The 25,062-nt window shown below is 36.8% G+C and overlaps 1 protein-coding gene across 4 annotated transcripts; it reads left to right on the top strand.

Annotated features, from left to right (window-relative positions):
• The first annotated feature begins 9,383 nt into the window (after positions 1–9,383).
• LOC137396301 (mitochondrial basic amino acids transporter-like) lies at positions 9,384–23,544 on the top strand. 4 transcript variants are annotated; one of them, XM_068082507.1, is made up of 11 exons: positions 9,454–9,499; positions 12,182–12,294; positions 12,910–13,014; positions 14,678–14,721; positions 15,731–15,827; positions 15,930–16,058; positions 16,200–16,361; positions 18,112–18,200; positions 18,737–18,863; positions 19,307–19,443; positions 22,780–23,544. In XM_068082507.1, the coding sequence occupies exons 3-11, from the start codon at positions 12,975–12,977 to the stop codon at positions 22,855–22,857; spliced, it is 903 nt and encodes a 300-aa protein (XP_067938608.1). In that variant the 5' UTR covers positions 9,454–9,499; positions 12,182–12,294; positions 12,910–12,974; the 3' UTR covers positions 22,858–23,544. The 4 variants fall into 4 exon arrangements, with proteins under 4 accessions (XP_067938609.1, XP_067938608.1, XP_067938611.1 ...); XM_068082510.1 differs by having other exon boundaries at positions 9,481–9,499; positions 12,182–12,285; XM_068082508.1 differs by lacking the exon at positions 12,182–12,294 and having other exon boundaries at positions 9,384–9,499.
• The last annotated feature ends 1,518 nt before the right edge of the window (positions 23,545–25,062 follow it).

Genomic DNA, 25,062 nt, shown 5'->3' with positions numbered 1-25,062 from the left:
TGCAGAAGACCTGACCTACAGCCTGGAATACCAGATGTGTTAAAAAAGCTTGTGCAACAACCTTCACATACTTGCTTCAACTTTAGCAAACTCTGTAGACAATAGCCAGCTAGGTAATATAGTGACTCTTCTTCAGCTCCGTTGATTTCCTCACGCGAAGCCAGAGGTATATCTATGAGCTGAGGCTCTGCAGTTGGTACTTCTATAGTAGATAACAATGATACTCTTGTTCATTTTCTACATAGTTAGGAGTTTTTGTCGGTTTGAGCTATTGTGCCACAGTGATCAGTTTTAGAGCATATTTCAATTCTCCAGCTGTTGGCACAGCGTTTCAGCCTGGTGTAAACTTATCTAACCACGGATAAAATGCTAGTGTTATACATGAAAAAAATCAGAAAATCCTGACAATATTTTTGGTGTATAAAAACACTAAAAAAATGGTTGTTTCGTCTGTGCATAAGTCGTACTCGTATGTCTGATTCAATACTTCAATTTACAACAGAACTTTATAGGGCCACGTAAGTTTGTTGGAAACTCGTGAAAATGTGTAAACTTCCGGTAGCGTAACTTTCCCTAAACGACACTGCTGGGAGCCGGCCGCGAGAGGAAATTAGTGCCCCAAAAACTCTCGTGAGAGAAGTCAAGAAAGCGCGATTGTGCCGCGATATATGACATCTACTATATAAACGGCAATCGTTGTCTGTCTGTCTATCTGTCTATCTATCTGTCTGTCCGCCTTATAGAGCGGTCTTTTCTTTTATCGCCGTACGAATTTCGGTCGTACGAAGCGAACTGAATTAATATGTGTAGTAACGGTAAATAAATTATAGAGCGGTCTTTCTTTTTCCATTCGGTCGAACGAAGCCAACCGAATTAATATGAGTACTAATTATCGCAATATCGTAATTTCGTAATATGGACTATTAGCCGCTACTTTTCTCTGACGATTTGAGCCAAGCGGCTTATATAAAGGTGTGGCGATTCTGTTGTTTTTCTTTCACCGCTCGAGCGCATTAACCGAAATCCCCTGTTAGCACGCTTTTTAAACAGCAAATTTTCTGCCGTGTTAAAAAGCACCTTTCCTGAGTTCTGCGGCCTATACAAAGGTGTCTATACAGCTATACAAATGTACTATTCATTAAATAAAATAAATTAATGAGTAGTTATTTACATGCAATTAATATTTACTGCCAACGCTTACCGAGAAGGTCACGTAAACGTTTGTTTCTTGGAGCCACTAGAAAAACGCATTTCTCACCTACTAAATTTCCACATCAAAAAGGTAAGTGTTTCTTATACGATGTTGTATTGTCTATGAATTGCCACATCTCCACTACTTAATAACGTTGGATTTGCCGCTGTTCGTGATAGTGGGTCATGTTCATTTCCTTCAGCAGCCGAGTTACTAATTTTTTTCCAGCTCTGAGTAGGCCTACTGTAACTTACTATTACAAAACTTTCACGAGTACTCCGAGGGTTGCGATACGCTATTGTGAAAAGAAAGAGAGCAGCTGCTATCGACTTACTGTCACCCTGCATCAGCCATGACCAGCTATACGTCGCCTGCTCAAAAGTAGGCACACGCCGAAAACTGTTTCTTCATACGCCTGACTGAAAAACCAAAAATGTTGTCTATCCGCATGTGTTGCGTTGAACTAAGGGAGAGAGAGAGGGAGAAGGAGAGGGGGGGGAGAGAGAGCGAGGAGGAGAGGGGGGGAGAGAGAGAGGGGGAAGAGGGAGGGAGACGGAGAGAGGGGAAAGAGGGAGAGAAGGAGAGAGAGAGGGAGAGCGAGGAGGAGAGGGGGGGGGGGGGGGGGGAGAGAGAGAGAGGGAGAGAAAGAGGGAGGGAGACGGAGAGAGGGAGATGTAACTGCATAGTTGGCGTTGTTTTACAGTATGAAAGACAACTCTCAATAAACCTCTTGCTGTACAAGAATCTGATCCCGTTGACGGGTAATGCAGCTAGTCGCAACCTAAGCCGTATAGCTTCAGAGTCCTGCATCAAGAACCAGAAACAAAGCTGCTGTTTCCAAACAAACCCGATCGACATACTGATCTCTAATGGAATATTCTTACCTCGTTCTCAACATCTCACTTTTTTGCATTTATTTTTTTACAAAAAAAGTTGTAGTTTCTTGTGGAAAATTTTGTCCTCTTTCAAATGGTGTATGATACAACAATCAACTTTAAATCAACTGCCCATGAGAGTAATATTTGTTGGTTAATGTTGCGGCCTTTCCATTATAACTTATATAAAAATAGAGCTCCCATAAACGCTTCCGCTGGCCACGAAACTCTGTGAAACTATACGGCTCTGATCAAAACAAGGAAGTAGCTTTGTTGATATTAGTTACTCTGTCTTCCAAGCTTCAGTTCATGATTGAGCAGTTGTTTATAGAAAAATGCAATGTCGCTGCAGATTATGTAAATTTTGGGAATTGATCATCTTTTTCTCAACGCCAAGAACAAAAGTTAACTCAGTTTTTGTGTGTACCATTGAATGGAGTGAACTTATACTCCCACTTTGGGTGGTAAGCTATATAAACGCCTCTGGCTTGGCTGATCTAATAAGGACTTATTTACAGTGATGAATAGCACTGCTGCTATAGGCCTACAACCGGTGCAGAATTTTTACATGCCACAACTCAATTACACAACCCCATTTCATCATGTGACTTTTGAAACAGATCAGTTGTAATAGTAAGTAACAACATCAAACCAATAATTCTTGATCAAATCAAGTCAGCTGTGACCTATATAGACAATTCTTGGCGCAAATGCAGGCATCAACCCATCAAGAGGCTCAGTTTTATCATCAAGCTGTATCAATAAATATAAGTAGGACAATTGGCCAGACTGTGTCTTTATATCTTTTTACAAATCCCAAAAGCGTCGTAATCCTCACTATTGCTACAGCATAAATTAGAGTTTGACTAACAATGTTTGGTGTTAACCATTAAAAAGACTCATGTTTGTGCCTAATCCAGGAATCACGTCCGCTTTATGATGTGGCGGATTAGGGGATAAAATATGAGATTAAGTTTGAAAACACTTACAATGTATATCCAGAATGTTCATTGTATTCTTTCAATAAGTTTTAATATATAAAAACCTTATTTGGAAATACTCAGTAAGATGCTATTCAGACTGTACGAGGATGAAGTCTCACACCTAACACACCTAAAATAATAAAACAAAATAATGCAAAGGAGTGAGCTTCCATGTCATATATGGGAGATGCTGGAACATTTTCTGATGTAGTAATGGTATCTTCTTGAGCCACTGGCAACTGATCATCATTCAGTGTGTCCTAAAATTTACTACAATAATAACAAAAGAAAGTGTTACTAACAGAAAGTATCCAAAAATGTTAACTAACAAATGAGACTTGAGATGCACTCACATGCATCTTATCATCAATAATGAAAAGTAATTCCTAGAACTGATCAATAAAATTGATTGAATGATAAAAGATTTAAGGAGATGGTTTTTCAGATTTATAATATTTTACACCTATGTTCAATTCAAACATGTGGATAAAAATACATGGCCTGCTGACATTCTCACAGAGCTTTGGAGGTGTAAACAAGAAACCATTATCATTCATAAGACATCATCATTTATAAATTCTGGTGAGTACAGCTAATTAAAAGCGCAAGTCACAGCCATGGACTATTCTATACCTATAAACATACCGGTATCATTTCTTGGAGTGAGTTTTACCTAAAGAAATGGTTCTTTCCACACAGAATGATAAACTATGTGGGGCAGGATGGTTCTTCTTGGTTTCCTTCCCATAGGCATGTTCAGCAGCCTTCCTACGGAAACCTCCATGTTGGCTCGTTGTTGTGCCGAGTGGCCTTTTTCTTCTGGCCACTGCTGAAGGCTGCACTCCAATTTTAGTCCTGTAATTATTATGATATTTGTTCTTTTTCATGTGAAATATGTTTTGCGTTATGTCTTACACGGTATAAATCTGATGATACCTCGATTAATCACAAAAATTTATCCAGAATATCTGATGAGGAGTGTCTGACACCAGCCAAACTATTAGTCCCAAAACCGCTGGGGGATGGGCCTAATAGTTAGGCATGTATCAAATAGCTATCAATATTGAATACCATGTGAGGCATGCTTGTACGTTAATGTATAACTGACTGACTTGTTACCTACACTATGGTAATACTACACCCTGTCAATTCACCCTAAAATTCACCTCTTTTGCGTAAAACTGTATCCTTCGCCTAAAGACAATGGTGTGTTCAGGAGAGTGATTTTCTGACTCGCTGTACAGGACTTCCACCGTTCGATGAATGTCTCAAAGACCAGACCATACATAGCCGCCTCATAGTAGTTTTCGAGATTATCCGATGTGTCCTTGTAGAATGCATCAATAGCTGCTTGCCTTAACAAAAACTCAATAATATGTACATAATGTGCATATTATAAACAGTAATATCTCCCATATGTTATGTAATCTTGTCTTTTAACTACTGAATCATCATTGTTCACACAGAGTATGTACTTCGGCATGAATTATAAAATGTACAATCATTTGAGAAGCAGAAATCATTACTGAATAAACTGAGCAGGAGAGTAAACACACCACTGAAGTAATGAAGCAAGAAGCAGAAGGTGGTAAGTTTGTTGAACAGAGAACATAGGACAAGGAGCTTCTGACGTGATTTTATCAAATCAATCACCACAGTGGCAAATAATAACCATCAGGTATGTTATGCCAAGATGATTGCGGACATGTTATAACAGACATGTGTGACAAAATAGCTTATAAATGAAAAACATGTATAAATATGATGATCATGTGCCTTGTCTCGTGGCCTACCATTTCTGGCGCTGTAGTTCAGAAACCTTTGGTATCACATCCACTTCTGAATAACTGTTCTCGCTAGAATGATAAAAACAAAACAATTGTTCACAAAATGTAACATATCAAGCCACCTAACGAATTTTAGTGTTTGAGTAATCAAACCCACATATGACCAAACTTTATATTGTATAACACAAGCAGGTTCTAGTTAAAAAAGATTATTTATACTTTTGTACTGCAAGTGGTTCGAATGAATTCTTGGTCTCAAAAAATTCCAATCTTTAGTAATAGTAAGCTTTATAGCTGACTTTTGTTAGTCATACATGACCACTCCATTTTACGAAGCGTTGATGGTTAATACTTGGCCAGTACCTTTTAACAATCTCTTCATATTCAAGATGTTCTTCTACTTCTTCTGTATTAATCGTTTTATTATCTATAAAAGTATTGTGGTGGAGCGGCTCCAACCAGCCTTTCTGTGCTTTCTGACCTGTAAAATAGTTTAAGATGTTTTATGAGAGTTCACTGTGAATAGTCAAACTTTACATCTAACAAAGCTAAGCAAACTAGTTGACTTCTTATCATTTTAAACAGTAATTAGTCCTATGGTATTACCTGTTGAAAGCCAAAACAAATCCTCCCTTTGGTGCTGGAGTGGCTTATAGGGGTGTTCATTTGTTCCACGTTCAAATGCACTCTCCATCACAGCCCACAGGTGCTTACAGAGGTTTCCTGTGTTGCCATAAGTGCAGCTACACAAACCCAGGTTAGCTTGGACGAGTCTCTTGGTCTTCCCTATGACAACCTCATACTGGTCACCCACCTTCTGCAAAGACCAAGTAAGTTATTTATACATAAAAAAAACTGTAAGGTCATTATTGCAGCAGAACTTACTATACTTGAGGACCAGATCAAACAGCAAGCTGTTTGATTTGGTCTAATCCCATGGTGATGGCATCTTCACTTTCACTTGTGGTCAGAAATGCACCTGCAATAAAATCACAATAATTATGTTTAGTTTTGGGTTTTTCGATGTTCTAGCATTTTAAAACCTTCATGGCTTTTTGCAACTATATCATGCACTGTCTTGAACAACAACATCAAATCAGGTTGTTATTAGTGAATGAAGAATTACATTGTATTTAAATTTTATTCATAGCTAAAGGGACAACAACTCCTCCATGGCAGTGGGTTAGACAACTCCTCTATGGCAATGGGTTAGACAACTCCTCCATAGCAATGGGTTAGAAGTAGAAAGAGGCGGGTCTGGTGACCGTCCATTCCACCACTGGCATCTAAAAACACTATCTCTGCAGACTCTCTGCAACAGATTATGTGCCATGCATGTTATTTTCACTGCCAGTTTGAACATAAAGGCGCATTTAAATGATAAATAACAATAAATGACACTGAATGGCAATTAATAGAGGAATATAATCAGTGGTTGGGGTCACTAAATCCTATATCCTATCCTATCTAGTAAGTGCATGCTGTACATAGACTATACCTATGTAGAGCCACAGTAATGTTTAGAAGCTGACCTTAAATTGTGTGAGTGCTCCATCAGTGGAGTTATCAGAGAAACAACCATTTGGCCGCTCTCTGTTAGACCTGTCAAAAACTTGACATCCTCATTCTCCAATTTTGTTTGTAGAGCCTCTCTCATCTCTGCGGTTGTCTTTTGAAATTCACCATATTTGATTTTTTTCAGTTAGTTATAAAGTCTAAAAAGCAAAACATGAGAATTGCTAGCAATTTGAATGGTTACCAAATAATTTGTGGGTCAGACAATGTACGCAGAGCGTATAAACAATGTTCAACTGGCCTTTCCTTCATACAAATTATATACCTTGAGCAAAACTTGGATGATGGGATGATTGACCTGTCCGCAAGTTTGACAACATTCTCTTCAACAGTCATTTTCAAATGACTTAAAGCTGAGATCGGAGAATGTCCATCAACAAAAAGCTGTTCTAGTGCTCTAGTGGTTTTTTCAGAGACACGATTCTTTCCATATGAAGCAGCAGAAGCTGTTTGGTGGTTGTGGGCCAAATTGAGCTTAACCACTGCTTCACTAGATCCCCTTGAAACAGAAAATATTTATCTCTATTAACTAATCTGATGAATTCAGTCCAACAGTCGCTTAACAAGTTACAAAATTCTTTTAGAAGCATAGAATCAGGGGTAACAATGTTTTATTTAATTGTTATGTTACCGATTGATTTTGATAACCGATTTTGGTTTGAAATACAGGCATTACCTCAAAATGTATAAATCCTAAAGCAATTGAAAAGAGAGACTCGTTATATTCTAACTTACATGTTTCCTTTTGGCTTTAAATTTATTGTGAGCGTGGCTGGACATCCAGTGTTTTTTATGTTGGAATATTTTCGCTTCCTCTTCTGCTTATTTTTGCAGCTATGCTTGTTTTGATACTGTGTTTGATGCTGACAAACAGCTCTAAGCTGAAAAAGGTAAGTAATATATTAGATCCACAGAGTACAAACATGACAGTGTATACTATGCGTACACCAATCCAATGCCCTTGAGGTTCTTCTTTCACAACTGTATAGTGTGTCGGACTCGGGTCTTGTGCCCGTCTTGTGTCTTTCAAGTGTGGTGAGGTTAGAAAACAATTGAATCTGTTCTTGAGTCACAACCAGCGCTTCTGGTTATACTTTGTAGGCTGGTGATAAACCTGGTTTAACAACACTAGAGTATTTCCATTCCTATTATACATGTGCTAACTTACACGAAACATGAGTCTTTCTGTAGGCTTCCTGATTTCCTTTGTGCGCCAACTGTTGTTTGCCTGAAACGAGGCCTTCCAAGCCAAAATATCGATTTTGATTTCAGTCCCTTCACAGAGAAGACAAAGGTCATCTTGGAGGTTATTCGGACCATCTCGTGCTTTAGAAGGTGGTAGGCAAAACCTTCAGGTAGGATATTCTAAGAACAAAAAGTATCATCAAATACCTTCATCGGTGAACACATCACAATCATACTCAGACCATGATTGATAGCAAAGATACACTATATAGTTGCTTGATCATTACTAGTTTGACCAATGTAGTGAGTAGCTGGCAGCAAATGCCCACCAACCTCCCACAAAATAATGTAATGGAGCAAATGAAATGCATGGATTTTGGGGGATTATGACAAACAAGGTGTCATATTAAAGCGAAGTAAGTTCTAAAAGGTGAGCTCATTTATGAGGCGCTGCATGTAATTTGGACAGAGTAGGCTTGACTTAAAAGACTGATTCATAATATAATATGCTTGGCAGGCATATGATATTTATTCTATAAAGCAATTGTATGAGAAAAGGTTTTCCTTGGCTTGTCTTTGGTATGAGCAAGCAAAATCAAGTTCAGTATTCAGTTAGATAACACAAAGTGCAAGTAGAGTAAGTTGTTTGTGATTGATTTTGTTACAATGTAGTTATATACAAAATTAAAAATCAAATGATTATATCTCTGCTTTACTCTTCCTCTGACTTAACTGAAGATCAAAGAACTGACAAACAAACCACACAGGACAGTCTCTTGAGTCTTGTTTTCAGTTCATGTCATGCCTTACTTTACAAATGCTGTCCCATTCTGATACTCCTCGTTACCTCGTTACCTCGTAGAATACATCATACTGGACCACCTAGGGGTGTAAGGGGTATGCCTCATATGATAAATTAGGTTTTGCTTATTTTAATTCAGTTTTCTGAGTAGTTAATATAATATTAATGTTTGTTTGGTGTCAGTACAGGTAGAGTTAACCTGTTATATGTTGGCTCGTTCCTTTGAGCTCCCGCACTGTCCGTGGTAGGAAGCTATTGTGGTATGTATTTTTATTTGTCCCACTTCTTGGAGACTTATCTGTAGTATTATTGCTACAGATACTTATCTGTAGTATTATTGCGTTTGGCTAAAGGTAGAATTGTAGAGTTGCGGTTTTATTCGTAGTTTATTGCGTTAACTTGCGCCCAGAATGATCACCGATGTCAAGGTCAAAAACTACGTAACATTACATAAGCAAGGAAAGACAACTCTTAGAGTATAGCCAGCCTAGTTCCACTACAAGTTAACCTGTTATATGTTGGCTCGTTCCTTTGAGCTCCCGCACTGTCCGTGGTAGGAAGCTATTGTGGTATGTATTTTTATTTGTCCCACTTCTTGGAGACTGGCATGCTGGTTTTTCACAATGATATGTGTGGCCAGTGCTCATGGTATGATAGGTGTCTGATTCAAGCTTGCTGAAAGAATCTTTTCTCCAAGATGGAGAAGATGCAAGTTTAGTGTGCGAGTTTAGAATGCTTTAGATCGCTATAACGGGCGTACTTGGCTGGCGGGTAAACCCAACAACCCATTATTCCTACCTCCCGCGAGCGTTCTCATTTAGGGTGCTAATTTCCTCTTGCGAGCCGGCCAGCCGTTTACAAAACAAACGTTTTAAACGATTAGGAAACGGGCTAACAATGATTACTGGACTTAATGGACTTACTTCTACTGTACAGTACTTCGCAAGACAGAATGATCTACTGGTCGAACTCTATGTGATGTCATCGGTATTCGCACTAATGTCTATGCTGAGGTCATCAATTCACCGAATCTTATTGGGCATTGTCGCTCTTTTTCCTCGTCCATTGCAATACGTGCATACTTCGTTTCATCGAAAAAGGTGGGTATTTGCACCGAACTATTTACTTACAGATTGGCATAGTAGGATGTTGGTATGTAATGAACAGATGTTCTCCACAAAATGATAATGAAAAGATAAGACCCATTAGTTGTTCGTGCGTTGAGTACGAAAACCCTACAAGCCTATTTGATCAAGGGGTTGGTTAGTTGTGTTTTTACATACAGGTAAAATATACTCTTTTTAACTTACAACTGAATATTACCATTTTATGTGAGTCGATACTCTGCTGTAATTATAAGTGATTTATAAAATCATTTTGCATGTCATTCCTTTATCAGGTGTTCTAAAAATCTGTTCTACATCCACATTTTGGAAATGTATATCATTTTGCCTTTATTATAATAGTTAACTAAAGAAGCAGAAAGAATAGTACTCTCTATCAGCGATGAATTAAAATTTTGTTTTACGAAAGTTTGTCCTACCTAATAAAGTTTTAATTTACTGTCATTCATTGTCACTAATCGTCTAACTAAGAATACATGTAGTCACTAACTTCATAGTCACTGCGAGTTCATAGTCACTAATTACATTTGACGAGGTGGAACACTCTTTGTCCCCGTTGGTCTAGGAAGAGTTTGTTTGCCATTTCATTTGTTTGTCAGAAAACAGAAAGATCCAAATTAGGTCTTTTTACTGGCGCATCATAATAAATTAACAACTAAATATGTCCATTTGCATAACTTTTAGTGATTTTGCGAAACCGTATTTAGTTTTTGTTGTAGTTGTGTTCCCAAGAATTTAAGCACTCGCAATGCGGTCTCGAGGAAAAAATTTATTGCCTAATCTAAATTTAATATGTGGCAAATAATCTCTTGTATTTTAAAGCAGAATTAACGAGATATGGTTTATTTTGATGACAGTAAGGCTTCAAGGGCTGATTTTTGATTCTGTAAGTTCAACCAATGGGTGGATAACTTCTGATATGCCGAAGAGATTGTTTTAGTAATACTGTTTTTTGATAATGTAGTGCTTTTGTCATCAAGCCTACTGTTGTAAACTTTTTTACTTTGGCATTGATGTATTAAAATAGAATACCTGATGAAAGTTCAAGCTAAAAGTTTTATAATTGTTATGTAATGTGAAGTTATTCCGACATTTTTGCTATGATGTTATTCTTTGCTATGTTCCTGTGAGTAAATCAACTGCTGGATTTCTGGGTTTTGCCTTTTAGAACAGTCATGATTAGGACTTTCACATTGCTTTGCTGTTCAGAGTTGTATTGATTGTGAACCAAACTGCACATGTTTTTAACATTAATTAACAAAACTCTATTCCGGCGTGCAATAGTCTGTTAGGTAACACTTGTAACGTTTGAAACCTCCAAGAATGTCATTAGAGTTATACGCTCATGGCTATAGTACAAGAAGGTTTAATATAATATAATGAAAATATTAAACAATATCATATTCCAGCAACTTTCTAACAAGCAGCTACAATATTTACATTTTAGGCTTTTGTTTTCTAGCTGTTTTCTATTCACTACTTCGCTTAAACGTTAGTCATCAGAAATACATAGACATTGAGGAAACTCTGGCATTAATACATTTATTCCTAGTCTAATATCAGTTTATTCTCTTTATCTTTTGTAGCACTAATTTTATAATTAAAGGCAATGCAGATTATATGGTTTTATCATTGCCTCAACAATCTCATGTATTATTAGAGCTTTTGAAAACTTAACATCGTAAGATGAAAGCAGTAAAAAAGTTACTCGCAAAAACACTCAATTTCGGCATGGTGATTTTTGTGGCATTCAAATTTCGACAGTTTTGTCCTTGCGCTGTTCTTGCATTACCTTGCATAGCAGACGGGATGTAAAATCTATAGCTGGATGTTTGCTCAGCTCAAAACTATTCAAAGATAATTATATATCTAGCTGGTGATTTATCTGTGGTTCTCAAGAATAAGTTTGATGCAAGTCATTGTGTTGCCCCGAAAAGATTCTGTCCTTATCAAGTGCTAAACTTGTCTGTGACATTTACTTCGTTTGTCTATTTACTTCTGGATACATTTATAGATGGAGATTATTAACATTGGTGCTCAAAGATTTAAAGTTTAACATTTTGAGGGAAAATGCGATGACAAGTTATTAATTTAGTTCAAATTTGGTTGAGTGAGTACCAAATAAAATTGTTCAAATGCTAACAACGCAAGCAGATTTGTCCATGTATTTCACCGTTAGCGCAAGCTGTTCTATATTCCAACACAAGGTCTCAATGCTGTAGTCAAGGACAAATAAAGGCAAGATTAGAGGGAAGATGGAAAGCGATTTGTATAGCGCTGCACTGTATGTAACATAATATACCTTGGCAATGGATCAATATGCACTCTTCTCATATGGAAATTTTCCATATGCGAAGGGAATTTTTCTTATGGAAAATTTCCATCAGAAGTTTTATTGATCGATCTTCCTTATTCAAGTGTACTTACAGTTTTGTTTGCTCTATTCTATTTTGCCTAGCTGTTTAACTAACGAAACCATATATATATATTACATATGTATCTGTATAGTCAGATTTTTTGGTTTGGCACATCTGGCATTGATGCACAAACTCTTATAATATAAGTTTTCTCTGGTTTTCTCCGAGTCATTTAAACTTTATGACACTTAGTCAAAGCCTGAGCTAGCTCCATTTGTTTGCATGTAGTTGTTTGTTTCAGAAGTCAGTAGTTGTCCCCCCGTGGTCTGCAAGCCTCGATAGCGTGGACCAAGATGGCGAGGGACGTGTGGCTTTGTCTATGGAACTATTCCAGTCATAGACGTAGTCCGTAATGTTAGCAAACTAGTTGTCAATTACTTGCTAATATCTCCCTGTCTATTGCGTACAGCTACGCCAACTGAAACATTTCTATTCAGATATGTAATTGCTTGTACCAAATGTAATTTTACTCATTGATAGCTAATGCTCTGATCACTAAAATCTTTTGCTTAGAACTTTTCATTTCTATGGAAATTACGTATGCTACTTCACATGCAGTCTCTCGAGCCCAAATTGTTGCAGAATAATTTGGTTTCACTCTGTAAAAGCTATAGGTTTAACAAAAACATTTGGTATGCATTTGCATTTTCAACACGCTAGCAACTATCTTGGCTGTCTTCCAGCTCTGCATTATTAAGCTGTATCGCTCGTTATTGATCTATTCTATGCTACTCATATAAAAATAGACCCATGTTTACACAAGCCATACCTTGCTTGCGCACTATTACATAGATGTGGCTAGTTATAGCCATTGCCTAGCCATTCAAAATCATTCAGAAATGTTTTGTCTATGGATCATCACGTCATTCGTCTTTGAAAAACTAGCTGTGGATAATGTATTAGTTCTTTTATATTAAAGCTTTGAGTCCAGTGCGCATAATCTTATTGGTTAACTTTGTTCATTTGCAGTCAGCCCTGTCGCTGCCAATACTCTGCTGTCACCCGCCAGTCCTGTGTAGCGGTTCTGCTAATAGATGGACTTTTCTGTGGACTTCATAGCTGGCTGTATAGGAGGTAAGCCACTTCATTACCTGCGACTTGTTCTCTGTGAATGCTTGAACAAGGGTTTCCATGTGCCAAACTCTCAGCACTCCAGTTTTTATTTCGGTATAAAACCAGTGATTGCTCTCAAGTTATCTGTTTATTTCTAGCGAGACCTCAAGGACATTATGCTAAAAATAACCTGTCGAAAATTCAGACATCATGTCTTTTGGGTAGAGCGAAACAATTTCCAAAAATCACCAGACGATTTAATATTGCAAATAGATAATTCACAATATTATTAATTTGTAAAAAAAACTTTTTAATACTGGTTTTTGTTAATACCTTTTTGGATATTTTAACATAAAAAGAAACTGTTTTGTATTCATGATAATTAGAAATATTTATTTCATGAATGCCTGCGTGTGAGGAAGGCCATGGAATAAGCTTATTATAAGGCTAGAAGGTCCGTGCATTTTAGTTTCAGTATCGCTCATTCTGAAAATCATCAGGTGTGAGATAAATCACCATTACATGATTATATCGTTTATACGATTGACGATATCTCTTTGAAGGGTGGCGATTTTCAAATTGTTTATTTTAAAAATCGCCCACACAATCAAATCGCCATATTGAGAAGCTCTGCTTTTGGGTGTTCGCTGCAACTTTGGCGTCCGTTGTTGTTGTTATTGTCTTACTCGTGTTACTAGAACCAACTCGGGGAAAGACAGATGCACTGAGAGATATTATTGTTGCAAGGAATGCTCGTAGTTATTTCATCATCTCACGTGGCTTGTTTACAGATTACAAGAAATTAGCTCTTGCTACACAAAATTTTCAGCATTAGTTGCATCCTGGAGAACAACTAGCTGACTGCCCTCGTCTCCTATATAAAGCGTAGTTCACACATTATCAGCATGCACCTGCGATATTCTCATCAGACTATAGCGTTGCGATGGGGACCTGCATTTTGTGTGCCATCGATAGCTGCCAACCACCAGCGCAAGAGTTGAGCTCTGTTCAACATTGGCAAGGAGTCATTAAAAACCTTCCCAAAATGCATTGTACCGATGATGGTCGGCACTTATTTTGGACCAGTTTGCAATTGAGTGTGACTGCTGATGTGGGAATGACACATATAAACTTCCAGCTTCTACCAATAACATATTTTCTTTCCTAAGGAGCTTTTAATATCTTAATGGTGCTTTCACACACAGTCATTTTTGTCTACAAGTTGTCAACAGTCAATTGTCAACAGCCTACAAGTTGTTCACAAGTTGATAATGAACATTGTCAACAGGGCATCCTTAGCGTCTTCTCTTTAAAAAAAAAAGCTGCATAAAAGCCATGGCCTTTCTATGCAATAATTCACTTGCAACCGCAAACAGTATTTGCTTGCTGTTAACATTCTTATGTTGTTGTTTTAAACCGACATGAGCAAAGTTGAATCATACAAACAGAATCCATAACAGCTCTGCAAAACAACTTTTTTTCCCAGACTGTTTCATAGACAACTTGTCTTGTAGACAACTGGCCTACTAGATAGCTTGTCCACTTGACCACATATCTACAAGACGAGTTGTCTTGTAGGTATATAAAACAACTCATCTTGTATACTAGACAACTGTTAACAAAACAAATGGCTTGTAAACAGAAGCAGGGAGGCAAGGCTAATTTGCAATCATATATTATGTAGGGGCTGCTGGAGTTCTTGTCGGACACCCATTTGACACAGTGAAGGTAGGTTGGCAGTTCCTTCCTATGCTCTCTTTCTGAATATGGTCATTCACTTAACTGGTGTCCATGTAAAATACTTGCTCCGTGATACAATGATATTATAGCAGGTATGTTGCTCTGCATGCATGCATGCGTGCAGGGCTCAGTTAGGTTGTGACGTCATGGAACATTTAATACAAGTGAATGCATTCGCATAGAAACTTACTATTACCCTTTGTTTGTCAGGTCATACCTTTACACTTCAATAGGTTCATGTATTTGCACAGAAATTATAGGCTTTAGCCATTGCATTGTATTTATCTGAATTTATACAAAGATTTTGTAGAATGCTAAAGCAAGCATTGCTTGCAGTGACATTTTCTGCCAATATATCCAGGTGTGGTTAAGCCAAAGTTAATTTACGAAATAGCTGATTGAGTTGTTTCTGTTGGTTGTTTTTATTGGTTATGTTTCTCTTTTATTAATACTATTACCTGATTACCTGGGGGGGGTTATGGTGTTTACATTAAGGGCTGAAAATAGTAACTGAGGCTATGTTTTGGTCCTTGGAAAATTTCTATTGGGGAAAACACGCGAGGGACAAATCCCTAGCTTGATCAGGTAAATTCCTAGGTTTACTTCTCGCATTGGCCAGAAAAGATTCATTGTGGGCAATAAACTTTAAAATGAATTAATCTTAACCGGTCATGATTTGCTCAAACAAAATAGTCATAAGGTAATATTAACAAATAAAAGGGCTAGTAAATACTAACATCAGTCGATATAGGTTTAATTAAGGTGGATTACTTCCTCGTCGCAGATGGATTACTGGCAATAATTCCAAGTACATTCTGACTGCCAACATTTTTCATAAATGATTTATGGCTACAAAAATAGTATAACTTACCGATATTTTACTGTGTAGAAAAGCTTCAGTTTTCTTCTATTGACATCAAGTCAGGGTTATTATCGTATCTTCTCTAGAGCTTTGGTTAGCATCGTTGACCATGGAGTTATCTACTCTCACTTGTAGGTGCGGCTGCAAGGCTCATCTGGTGTTGTGTACAAGGGAACTGTCGGGTGCTTCAAGGAAGTTGTCAGAAAAGAGAGCTTTAGAGGGCTGTATAAAGGTAATGTTTGAGAATTTGTCATTATCCAATCAACTAGGCCGTCTGTGCTTTTTCATTCTTTGAATTATAAAATATTATTGAAAGACAATACTTGCATTGCAGGCGTTTCTTCTCCTCTCTATTCACTAGCAGCGATCAACGCTGTCGTGTTTGGGGTGCAGGGCAATGTACTGAGGCGCATGAAAGATCGGGATGCATTGAGCTCTCATGCCGCTGCTGGGGCTGCCGCAGGTGACCTACATTTTGCATAATATATAGGTCATTGTTTTCAAGCTATGGAAAAATTATCAAAAGTTGTTCTTTGTTGTCTTTGATGAGCAGCGGATGATCTCTCTATGGGACATTCTATGAATTTTATCCCTATTGTGATAGGTTTCATCCAGTGTGCCATCTGCAGTCCCATGGAATTGGCAAAGATAAAGTTGCAATCCCAAGGTGAAGGTCTGAGAGCTGGCACAAGGGGACAATATACTGGTTCCATGGACTGTCTTAGGAAGATACACAGACTGGAAGGACTGAGGGGTCTGTGTCGAGGTAGGCGCAGTAATGGAGTAAACAGTTATACGGAGGCGTGTCAGATGAAAGTGTCTCATATATCAGGCTTTACAGTTGTTGATCTTGAGATTAACTCAAGCAGTTGTCAGAGTGAGACCAGTTCTCCATTTCGAAATGGGAACAAATCTTTCCCATATAACCAAAGCTCTAGAGTTATAATATCTTTCCTTGTGATTATGTTTCGAAATGGGAACAAATCGTTCCCATTTTGAAATGTTACATCGTTGTTAGTTGGGAAGGAAGAGGAATGTTGTTACAGAATTAGGATAATAATAAAGTCTATGGAACCAAATAGTTACTATTTTTATAAATTAAAAATAATAAAATATCGTACATGTGACTGAAAGTCCTCGTCACATCTTATAACTGTTTCCATGACCCGGTTAATCCACAGGTTTATGGCATCCGCAAGGTGGAAAGGTCAAAAATCCGTGAGTCAAGTGAGTTTGGTTATTTGCAAATTTTTATCGAATGTTTCATGTATATGCGAAATGGCACTTGCAAATTTCACGCATGCCATTCCATTTTACTTCAGTAGTTCTTATTTCGATTTGATGAGACAATAGCGCACTGTTATGACCTCTGGCGTAGAATTCCTTATCTTTTTTAAAGGTTGACTTGCAACAAAATTCACATTACAGTTATTTGGTATCAAAAGATTCACCATGTCTTACTCTGTTGTGTTGTAAATGCCAAATATGTGGAAATGTGATTACAAGCTCTTAAAAGCTCAAAAACGAAAAGCTGCCGTAGATTGGAATCTCTTTATTGGAATCTCTTTATTGCGATGACGTAACCACGAAATTTGGTTATCGTCTTGTCACGTATGTTCTCACGTGAATTGAAAGGCCAATACAAAGCTCGATATAACACTTATCGTAGTACTAGTTTATGACAAACACTTCGGGTTTTACCGAAGATCCCATATCAAATATAGATGCTCGCTACTTTACAGTTTTGTTACGGCATTATTCAATCGTCAATTCGTAATCTGATCATGTGACTCAATACTTCGCAAATAATTTCTGCAGCACTTTTCGATTATCACAAGTGACCAACAGGCTCGTCACGATTATCAGACAATGATATGTACTCCTTCGAGCTAAGGTTAAAAAGTTTAACGATTTTTTACGGTAATTTAAAAGATATCAGTGCTAAAAGTGGCAGCATTACGATGACGATAAAACAGACGCGTAAGAACAATAGACATAGTTTTATTGATGCGTAAAGTATATTTGTGGAAATATTTTGACGAATAAGGTTGCAAGAAAGTGTAAACAGAAACCATCTCTCACAACTACATCACATTTGAGCCGTTTTGGAAAGGGAATCCAAACTACGGCGGTTTCGTGTGGCTGCGATTTTCTATTCATTTTTGAGATTTTAAGAGCTTGTAATCACATTTCCACATATTTTGCACCTACAACACAACAGAGTAAGACATGGTGCATCTTTTCATACCAAATAACGGTAATGTGAATTTTATTGCAAGTCAACCTTTAACAAAATGCCCCCATTAATCCGCAACATGCGAATATCTATTGAAACACTTAACACACAACTCCTAATTCACATCAAGCGGGCAATGAAAACATGGTGCATGTTTATCAAGGTTAGAATTCTGATTAATAATGGATCTCAATGACAGCTGCATGTGATTCCTTTCCATCATGGGTCAGCACAGCTTGTATGTGTCTGGATGTTTCATCTCTGATGGTTTGATATGCAGGTATGAATGCTACAATACTGAGAGAGGTTCCAGCCTTCGGAGCATATTTTTTAACATACGAGTGGATATGCAGGAAACTTACCCTTCAGGTAACAAATACTACAAAATATTGTGCCATTGCTCAGTCGTTCCGAGCTGCTTGTCTAATCGTTCTGTTTTTATCAGCTCTACTTTTACCATTTTTACGCTTGGTTTAGTCTGTGAATCATGAATTACATAGATTGCTCACAAATTTTATAGGTTCTCAGTCATCTTTTCCGTTTACGTTTCTCTGAACTGTTTCTTTCCTTGAACTAAGAAATGTCCAACGATATATACATCTAGTTTTGAAGTTTTAAAACTCAAAAACCATCATTTGTAAAAATATTACACTTGATAGCAAAGTGTTTACTGTTTTGTAGCCTAAGCTTTCTGCCTATTAGAGATCCTAAATTATTTCTAGAGGTTCTCATGACACTGATTGCAGATTACAGTATATGTTACAAATTAGTAACATGTAATCTCTTTAAGCTTTTAATATCTTTTCTTGTGATTATGTTTTGATGCTTGAATCAAGCCCAAACCCGTCATCATATTTCTTGTAAACCTTGTCAGGTGTTGTCATCTTGCCTGATGTGCATTTCAGGGTCAGCAATGCTCAACAGGTGTTATGCTGTTTGCCGGCGGCATGGCTGGTATCGCCGCTTGGGTCGTAACATACCCTGTTGACGTCATCAAGACGAGAATACAGAATGACGGGGAGTTGCGCAACCGTTAGTATTTAATCTTGTCTCTCACCATTCTTAGCATATCTTTTATTAACCGTTATACACACCTGCGGTGCTACGTATTGTTATCCAATTGTAGAACTTGGGCTATACGTTGACTTCAAAAGCAAATTGGGGCATTTTATCATAATGTTGTTCAAATCAAAGCTATCTAACTCAGACTTCGTGGCTACATTCAGGGATGAATCTTGTCGATATTTTTTCAAAGCTTTCAGTGGAATAATCTGTTGGTGACATTTATCAAGTATTTTGTTAGTTAGTGAAACTGCGTGTTAAAAATCATTTTAAAAGGTCCTATCCTGTTGGCACTGTCGAACTTTCGCACACAAGGAAATTCATTAGGGGATTTGATGTTTAGGGTGAGAAAATAAGAATACATAAGAATACAGTCTTGTTTTATTCAACGCATCTTTTGTGCTATGCTGTAGGAAAGTTTGTATATAAGTACACTGGGTACGTTGACTGTGTGAGGAAGTCTATAACGAGTGAAGGCTATAAGGTGCTAAGTAAAGGTCTCACTCCGACCCTTCTTAGGGCCTTCCCTACAAACGCTGCAACATTCACAGTGAGTTTCATATTCTCCTTGCATATCAGACAGATACGAGCTTTACTAATGGGTGCGTTTTGATATGCGCAATATAGGCTGATGCAGTCAAACCTTTACATGCAAGATCTGTTGCGGCACCTAAAACTGTTGTATGCTGCAGCGCAAATCTATATATATATTTCTCAAAGTATGTCTGTCGTATGAGTGTAGGTTTTCCGGCTATAGCTATTATTAGAACAGCTGAGCTGGACAACAATGCAGACTCAAAGTCATTGAAAGCCTCACCTTATTAACTAGTTTAGTGGAATTTTCCATTGGCAATATGCCAGGCTACTCGCTTGAAAGGTACAGTTATTTGACAAAGTTTTAAAACCTTTACAGTTGTTTTTATTTTTCTCTTAATTTATTTCAACTACACGACACACTTCTCTCATGATATGTAGTTTGAAAGTTAAAATGGCAAATGTTGTTGTATGTTAAATACAAATCAATTTTCTGTCCTAAGACTCTTCTATTACACGGGCAACGCCGGGTGGCACAGCTAGTATTCTCATCTAAATGAACTGAAACTCGTTAAATTGGTTTAATTCGTTTCGTAGATCTCAAATCTATGACTACTTATGATAAAAACTAGTTAATAACACTAGAGCTTCACGATATAGCAATTTAATTGTTGGCTGGGGATTTTTAGGGTAGATGATTTGAAAATCGCCATAATTTAAAGGGATATCGTCAATTGCATAAATGATATAATCATGTAACGTCGATTTATCTCACACCTGACGATTTTTAGAGTGGGCGATATTGGAACCAAAATGCGCGGGCCTTTTAGTCTTATAATAAGCTCCATTCCATGGCCCTCCACACACACGGTCATTCATGAAATAAATGCTTCTAATTATCATGAACACAAACAGTTTCATTTTATGTTAAAATATTTAAAAAAGTATTAACAAAAAATGACAAGTTTTTTTACATATTAATAATATGGTGAATTATCTATTTGCAACATCACATCGTCTGGTGGTGTATGGAAATTGTGAAGCTCCTAATAACGCATAACATTAAAGCAAACCTATTATCTGCAAATATGTAAAAAACTAAACCAAATAAAAAGCTAAAATAATAGTTTATTATTATATTATCTTAAAGTTTAATTTTATCTTCCTTTCTACTTATTAAAGTGTAACATTTCTAAATGCTTCGAACATCAATATGCGTAATGATATTACATTGGATGTAGAGCAGAATATTTGCTCAAATTGTCCATGTTGGAGGTAAGTAGAGGTGTGACTATAGTCATGTCGTTCACAGATGTATTTTTTATGAATGCATATTGCTAAAAGGTTCGTTCAGTCTTCTAGAAAACCCTTAATAGTAATATGAGCACTTTGAGTATGGTCAGGTCTAACCATACGGTTGTATTGGTTAGTAGGAGAATCTACTAGCACCCTCTCCCAATTGCTCACCTAAGAGCTTATAGGAGGGATATTGATAGGGTTGCAAGGTGGCTTAATTGTTCAATCGCTCAGGCTGGGTAAACTTATACAGGACTGCTTCATGTTATAGACATTGCCAGTGAAAGAACTGTTAAACTCTATCGGCCTGAGCTGATGTTTCATAGCTTATTTCTCTTTCTCACTTTTAGCCATCTTGCCCAAATTTTGCGTAATCTACACTTTTAACGCTATCCATATACCCTTGCTAAAGAATTGACTGTTGATTTACATCCAAGAAGTTTTTGCTTAAAAGGAATAATATCACCTTTTTATTTGATTGATCATCTTGCCTCCTGACTTTCCTAAAACGCAAACCTGTTAGACCTACTGTGCTATGAATCATAATATTATTTAGTGTGACATTTCAGTTCTGTAACTGCGTTTCAACGGAACTGACAGACACACTCATGTGACTTTATAACTTAGTATTCATGTTTCCATGCATCATCTCCACTATCTTATATCAACATCAGGTTTAAGGCTGCTGATATGTATGTGTACATATAGCCGGAGCTGAATGCCTTTCTTTGGGCATAAATGATAGGTCTTGCATGACCTAGAAACAAGACTAGGTTATGAAAACATTGCTCCGTGATTCCTTAATTATGATTTGATATCCTACTTGGCTGCCATTTAAGCTCTATATTCTGGCTCCGTAATTTGAGTTGAGTTATTATAATTTCCTTCATGAACAATCTTTTGAAGAATTTCCTCTATGTAACTTGATTGAGTTGAATATATTTACAAACAGGGAAGTTTTAATATTCCCTTGAGTTTATGAACTCCCGAGCTCTGACTACTTAACCCATGTATAAGTTGAAGTCTAATCATAGTCTGATCTTAACCCGGTTGAGGGTGTTGTCCAAACCACCCTCAGTTGATCTCATGAAAACACAGGTACTGCACTAGTAAACCTATGTCTAGGTTTAATGTCAGCTGTGTAATCACACTGAGTTTGTCTGCTAATGTATTGTTGCTAATTATATCATCAGCTATGAGTTCCTTGCTAAATGTTATTGGCAGCACTATTGGCAGCGCAAGTGCAGACAGCTTGTTATAGTACACAAGCTTGATGAGCAGTGAATCATCTCACTCAGTAAATGTATGTACTGTTGAAGGCGTTTCTCTTAGAGAAGTTTAGCTGTTTGAAACTGTTTCAAGTCGGTTTATGTTTGGTTTGCCAAGTTATTTTTAATAATTTATATTTGTGTAAGCAGTCAAATTTTCAAATAAGCCCGTAATCTTTTTCACTTTCAAGTTGCTAGAAAAAACTGCTAGTTTTTGGTTTTTTTCTTTCATGAATTGAGTTGAAAGAAGTTATTTCAGACTATGACAACTGCTTGATATTTTTTATTAATTCTAGGAAGATAAATGTCCGATATAAAAGTGATAGTCATTTGATGTCTCTCGCAGTTGATATAACATTTGATGTCTACTGTAGTTGACATATCATTTGATGTCTACTGTAGTTGACATATAATTTGATGTCTACTGTAGTTGATATAACATTTGATGTCTACTGTAGTTGACATATCATTTGATGTCTACTGTAGTCGATATAACATTTGATGTCTACTGTAGTTGACATATTGTGAAACCTCTAATTGAACGTCATGGTGCTCTATTTTTCAAACCATCCTCTATAATGTCGGCAAAATAGAGGTGGCATTCAATTATATGTTTTACAGTGTATATATATGTGTGTGTATGTATATATATATATATATATATACTAGCTGTGATACTCTGCGTTGCCCGGGTATTAAAAATCAGCTTAAACAATAGAGTTGCCTGTCACTTGCTATTAGCCTGGCACATAATTTTATTAAATAGCTTGTGTACCATATATTTGCAGGTTGTCACATGGAGTCTGAGGTACATGAGACCTGAGGCTAAGGAGCATGAACTTAGTGAAGAGGTGGAAACTGTATAGATCTAATCAGTCACCAGTCACTGTTATTTCTATTAATTTCATTACAACTGTGTCTTTTTAGACTTGGCAGTCAGTAACCACTGTGTTATCATACAGAGAGTTGACAAAACTGCTGTCTCACAGCTGTGACAATTTGGTCGAACAAAACTATGTTTACGAGAATTTAGAATGTGAAAACATTCATATTGCTGGCAGCTATTAGCAGCTTGTACTTGTTGGCAGGATAAATGTCATTTATTCGGAAAGAAATTTTATGCATATGGATGTATCTTACATTCTTTGGAAGCAGTTGAATTCCAATAATGTTTGATTGTGTTGTTTTATCCGTTTGTGCATCATGTTTCGTTCAGGAAACTGGTCAAGCTCGTTTCTATAAAATTGTTTTCTTTTATGTCTCTAAAGAATCTCACTATTTTTATATGGGACCTCTACTTTCCAGGTACTAGAAATGCCATTTTTTCTATTTGAAATCTCAGACTAAGCTGATATCTCTAGAATATGATGTGATTAATGTTTTTAGACCCACTAATCTCTATACCATGTCTATATGATTAGTGTTTATATCTGTTCTTCACCTGCAAAATCTCTCCTGGACTAATGTAGTCACCTTACCGGTTAGTATTGCATTCTCAGTATTCCAAACATGCTTTTCTATATGAGATACAATAAAGTATTTTATATATAAAACTAATGATTTTTATATATGGTTTAGCTCTAACCAGCTCTAAATTAGCCATCTTACAACGCCGCCCATTATATGAGTGTGAAGAGCTCATTTTTATTAATTCTACCTCTGTTGAGGCTGCAGCAAGCCGTCCGACAACATACGGTTAGATGATCAGGTGTTCAGGAGAACAGCAGATCATGTGTAAAATTACTCAATTTGCCAGATATAGTACAGAATTTGTGTTTATCTCGTGTAACCTCGACTTTTCGGAACACATTCACATACAAACACACAATATATAACTGATTACCACAGGTGAATAAAGATACGTTCAAAGCATGCTGGCTTCTGATAAATGGTATCACATTGAATAGCTATCTTGCTGCCATCTCCAAATGATAAAATTGTATTCAAAGAATTCAGAATTTTTTTGCTTTTATAGTGCAGAAAATATAGCTTATATTTATTCTGAGCAAAAGAATTGATAAAAATATAAAGATTTATAAATACCATACATAAAAATAAATATGGCTGATAGTTTAGTTTCGAGTGTAGAACTAACAGACTAGCAAACATGCTAATGGTTGATCCAAGAGAAGAAAACTCACAGTAATAAGCTCATAAAAAAGTCAAAATGATTATTATACAAAAAGTATGATATGGACTGCTATGTTAACATTTGAAGTTGTTTAGTCAGTTCAAAGAGAAACAAATCTGTGCTAGAAAAACTATAAATAATAAAGTGAAATAAGTTGCTTTAGGTAGTGACGCTGCTAGAGAATAAGGCTTGAAGCACTAGCCTTGCACGAGTGTATACTGATACAGAGAGGCAACTTAGAATGACAACAAATATATTCACCAGAAAACATAGCGATTTACCTATAGATCTGAATCTGAAGATTCGTCATCACTATAATTGGGCAATAAGAAAGGAATAAGGCTATATAGAAACAAAACATCTCTAAAATACTTGGTTAACCTTAAGCTGTCTAACTGAGGGTTTGACCCTGAGATAGCAAACTAACTCTAGCTTTATACTGACTGCGTGAACATCTGACAATCATATCCTAAACATATAGCCTTACGTTGGTCAAAATCTTTCTATTTCGTAACATCAACATACTACATCCATCATCGTATGTTTCAGTTTATGAACTTTCTGTTACTACAACCTTCAATTCACTCTCCTGACTCCACAATACTATTATATTACCCACTTTTAAACACTTTTGTTCAACACACTCAATATTTCCTGATTTCTGTCTTCTTATATTTGTTTTGTCACGTAATGAAAAACATCCTTTTGTCGATGATTAATAATGCCAATGAAAATTTATACATACATACATCTGAAGGTGAACTCTAGGATACGAGGCTACTCCTAGAGTGGCAGTCTAACTAACACTAGATCATTGGTTTAATCCTAAACTATTGGTTTAATCTTAGACTGTAATCCTCACCTAGTGATCCAACCCTAAACTATGTGTTAAACGGAGACTGACAGTCTAGCCTTTGACTACCAAATTACATTTAGACTG

Source organism: Watersipora subatra, chromosome 5 (assembly GCF_963576615.1).
Source record: "Watersipora subatra chromosome 5, tzWatSuba1.1, whole genome shotgun sequence".
NCBI classification, from domain to species: Eukaryota; Metazoa; Bryozoa; class Gymnolaemata; order Cheilostomatida; family Watersiporidae; genus Watersipora; species Watersipora subatra.
Note: the sequence above shows the minus strand (reverse complement) of the source record. Positions and strands in the feature narration are given on the sequence as shown.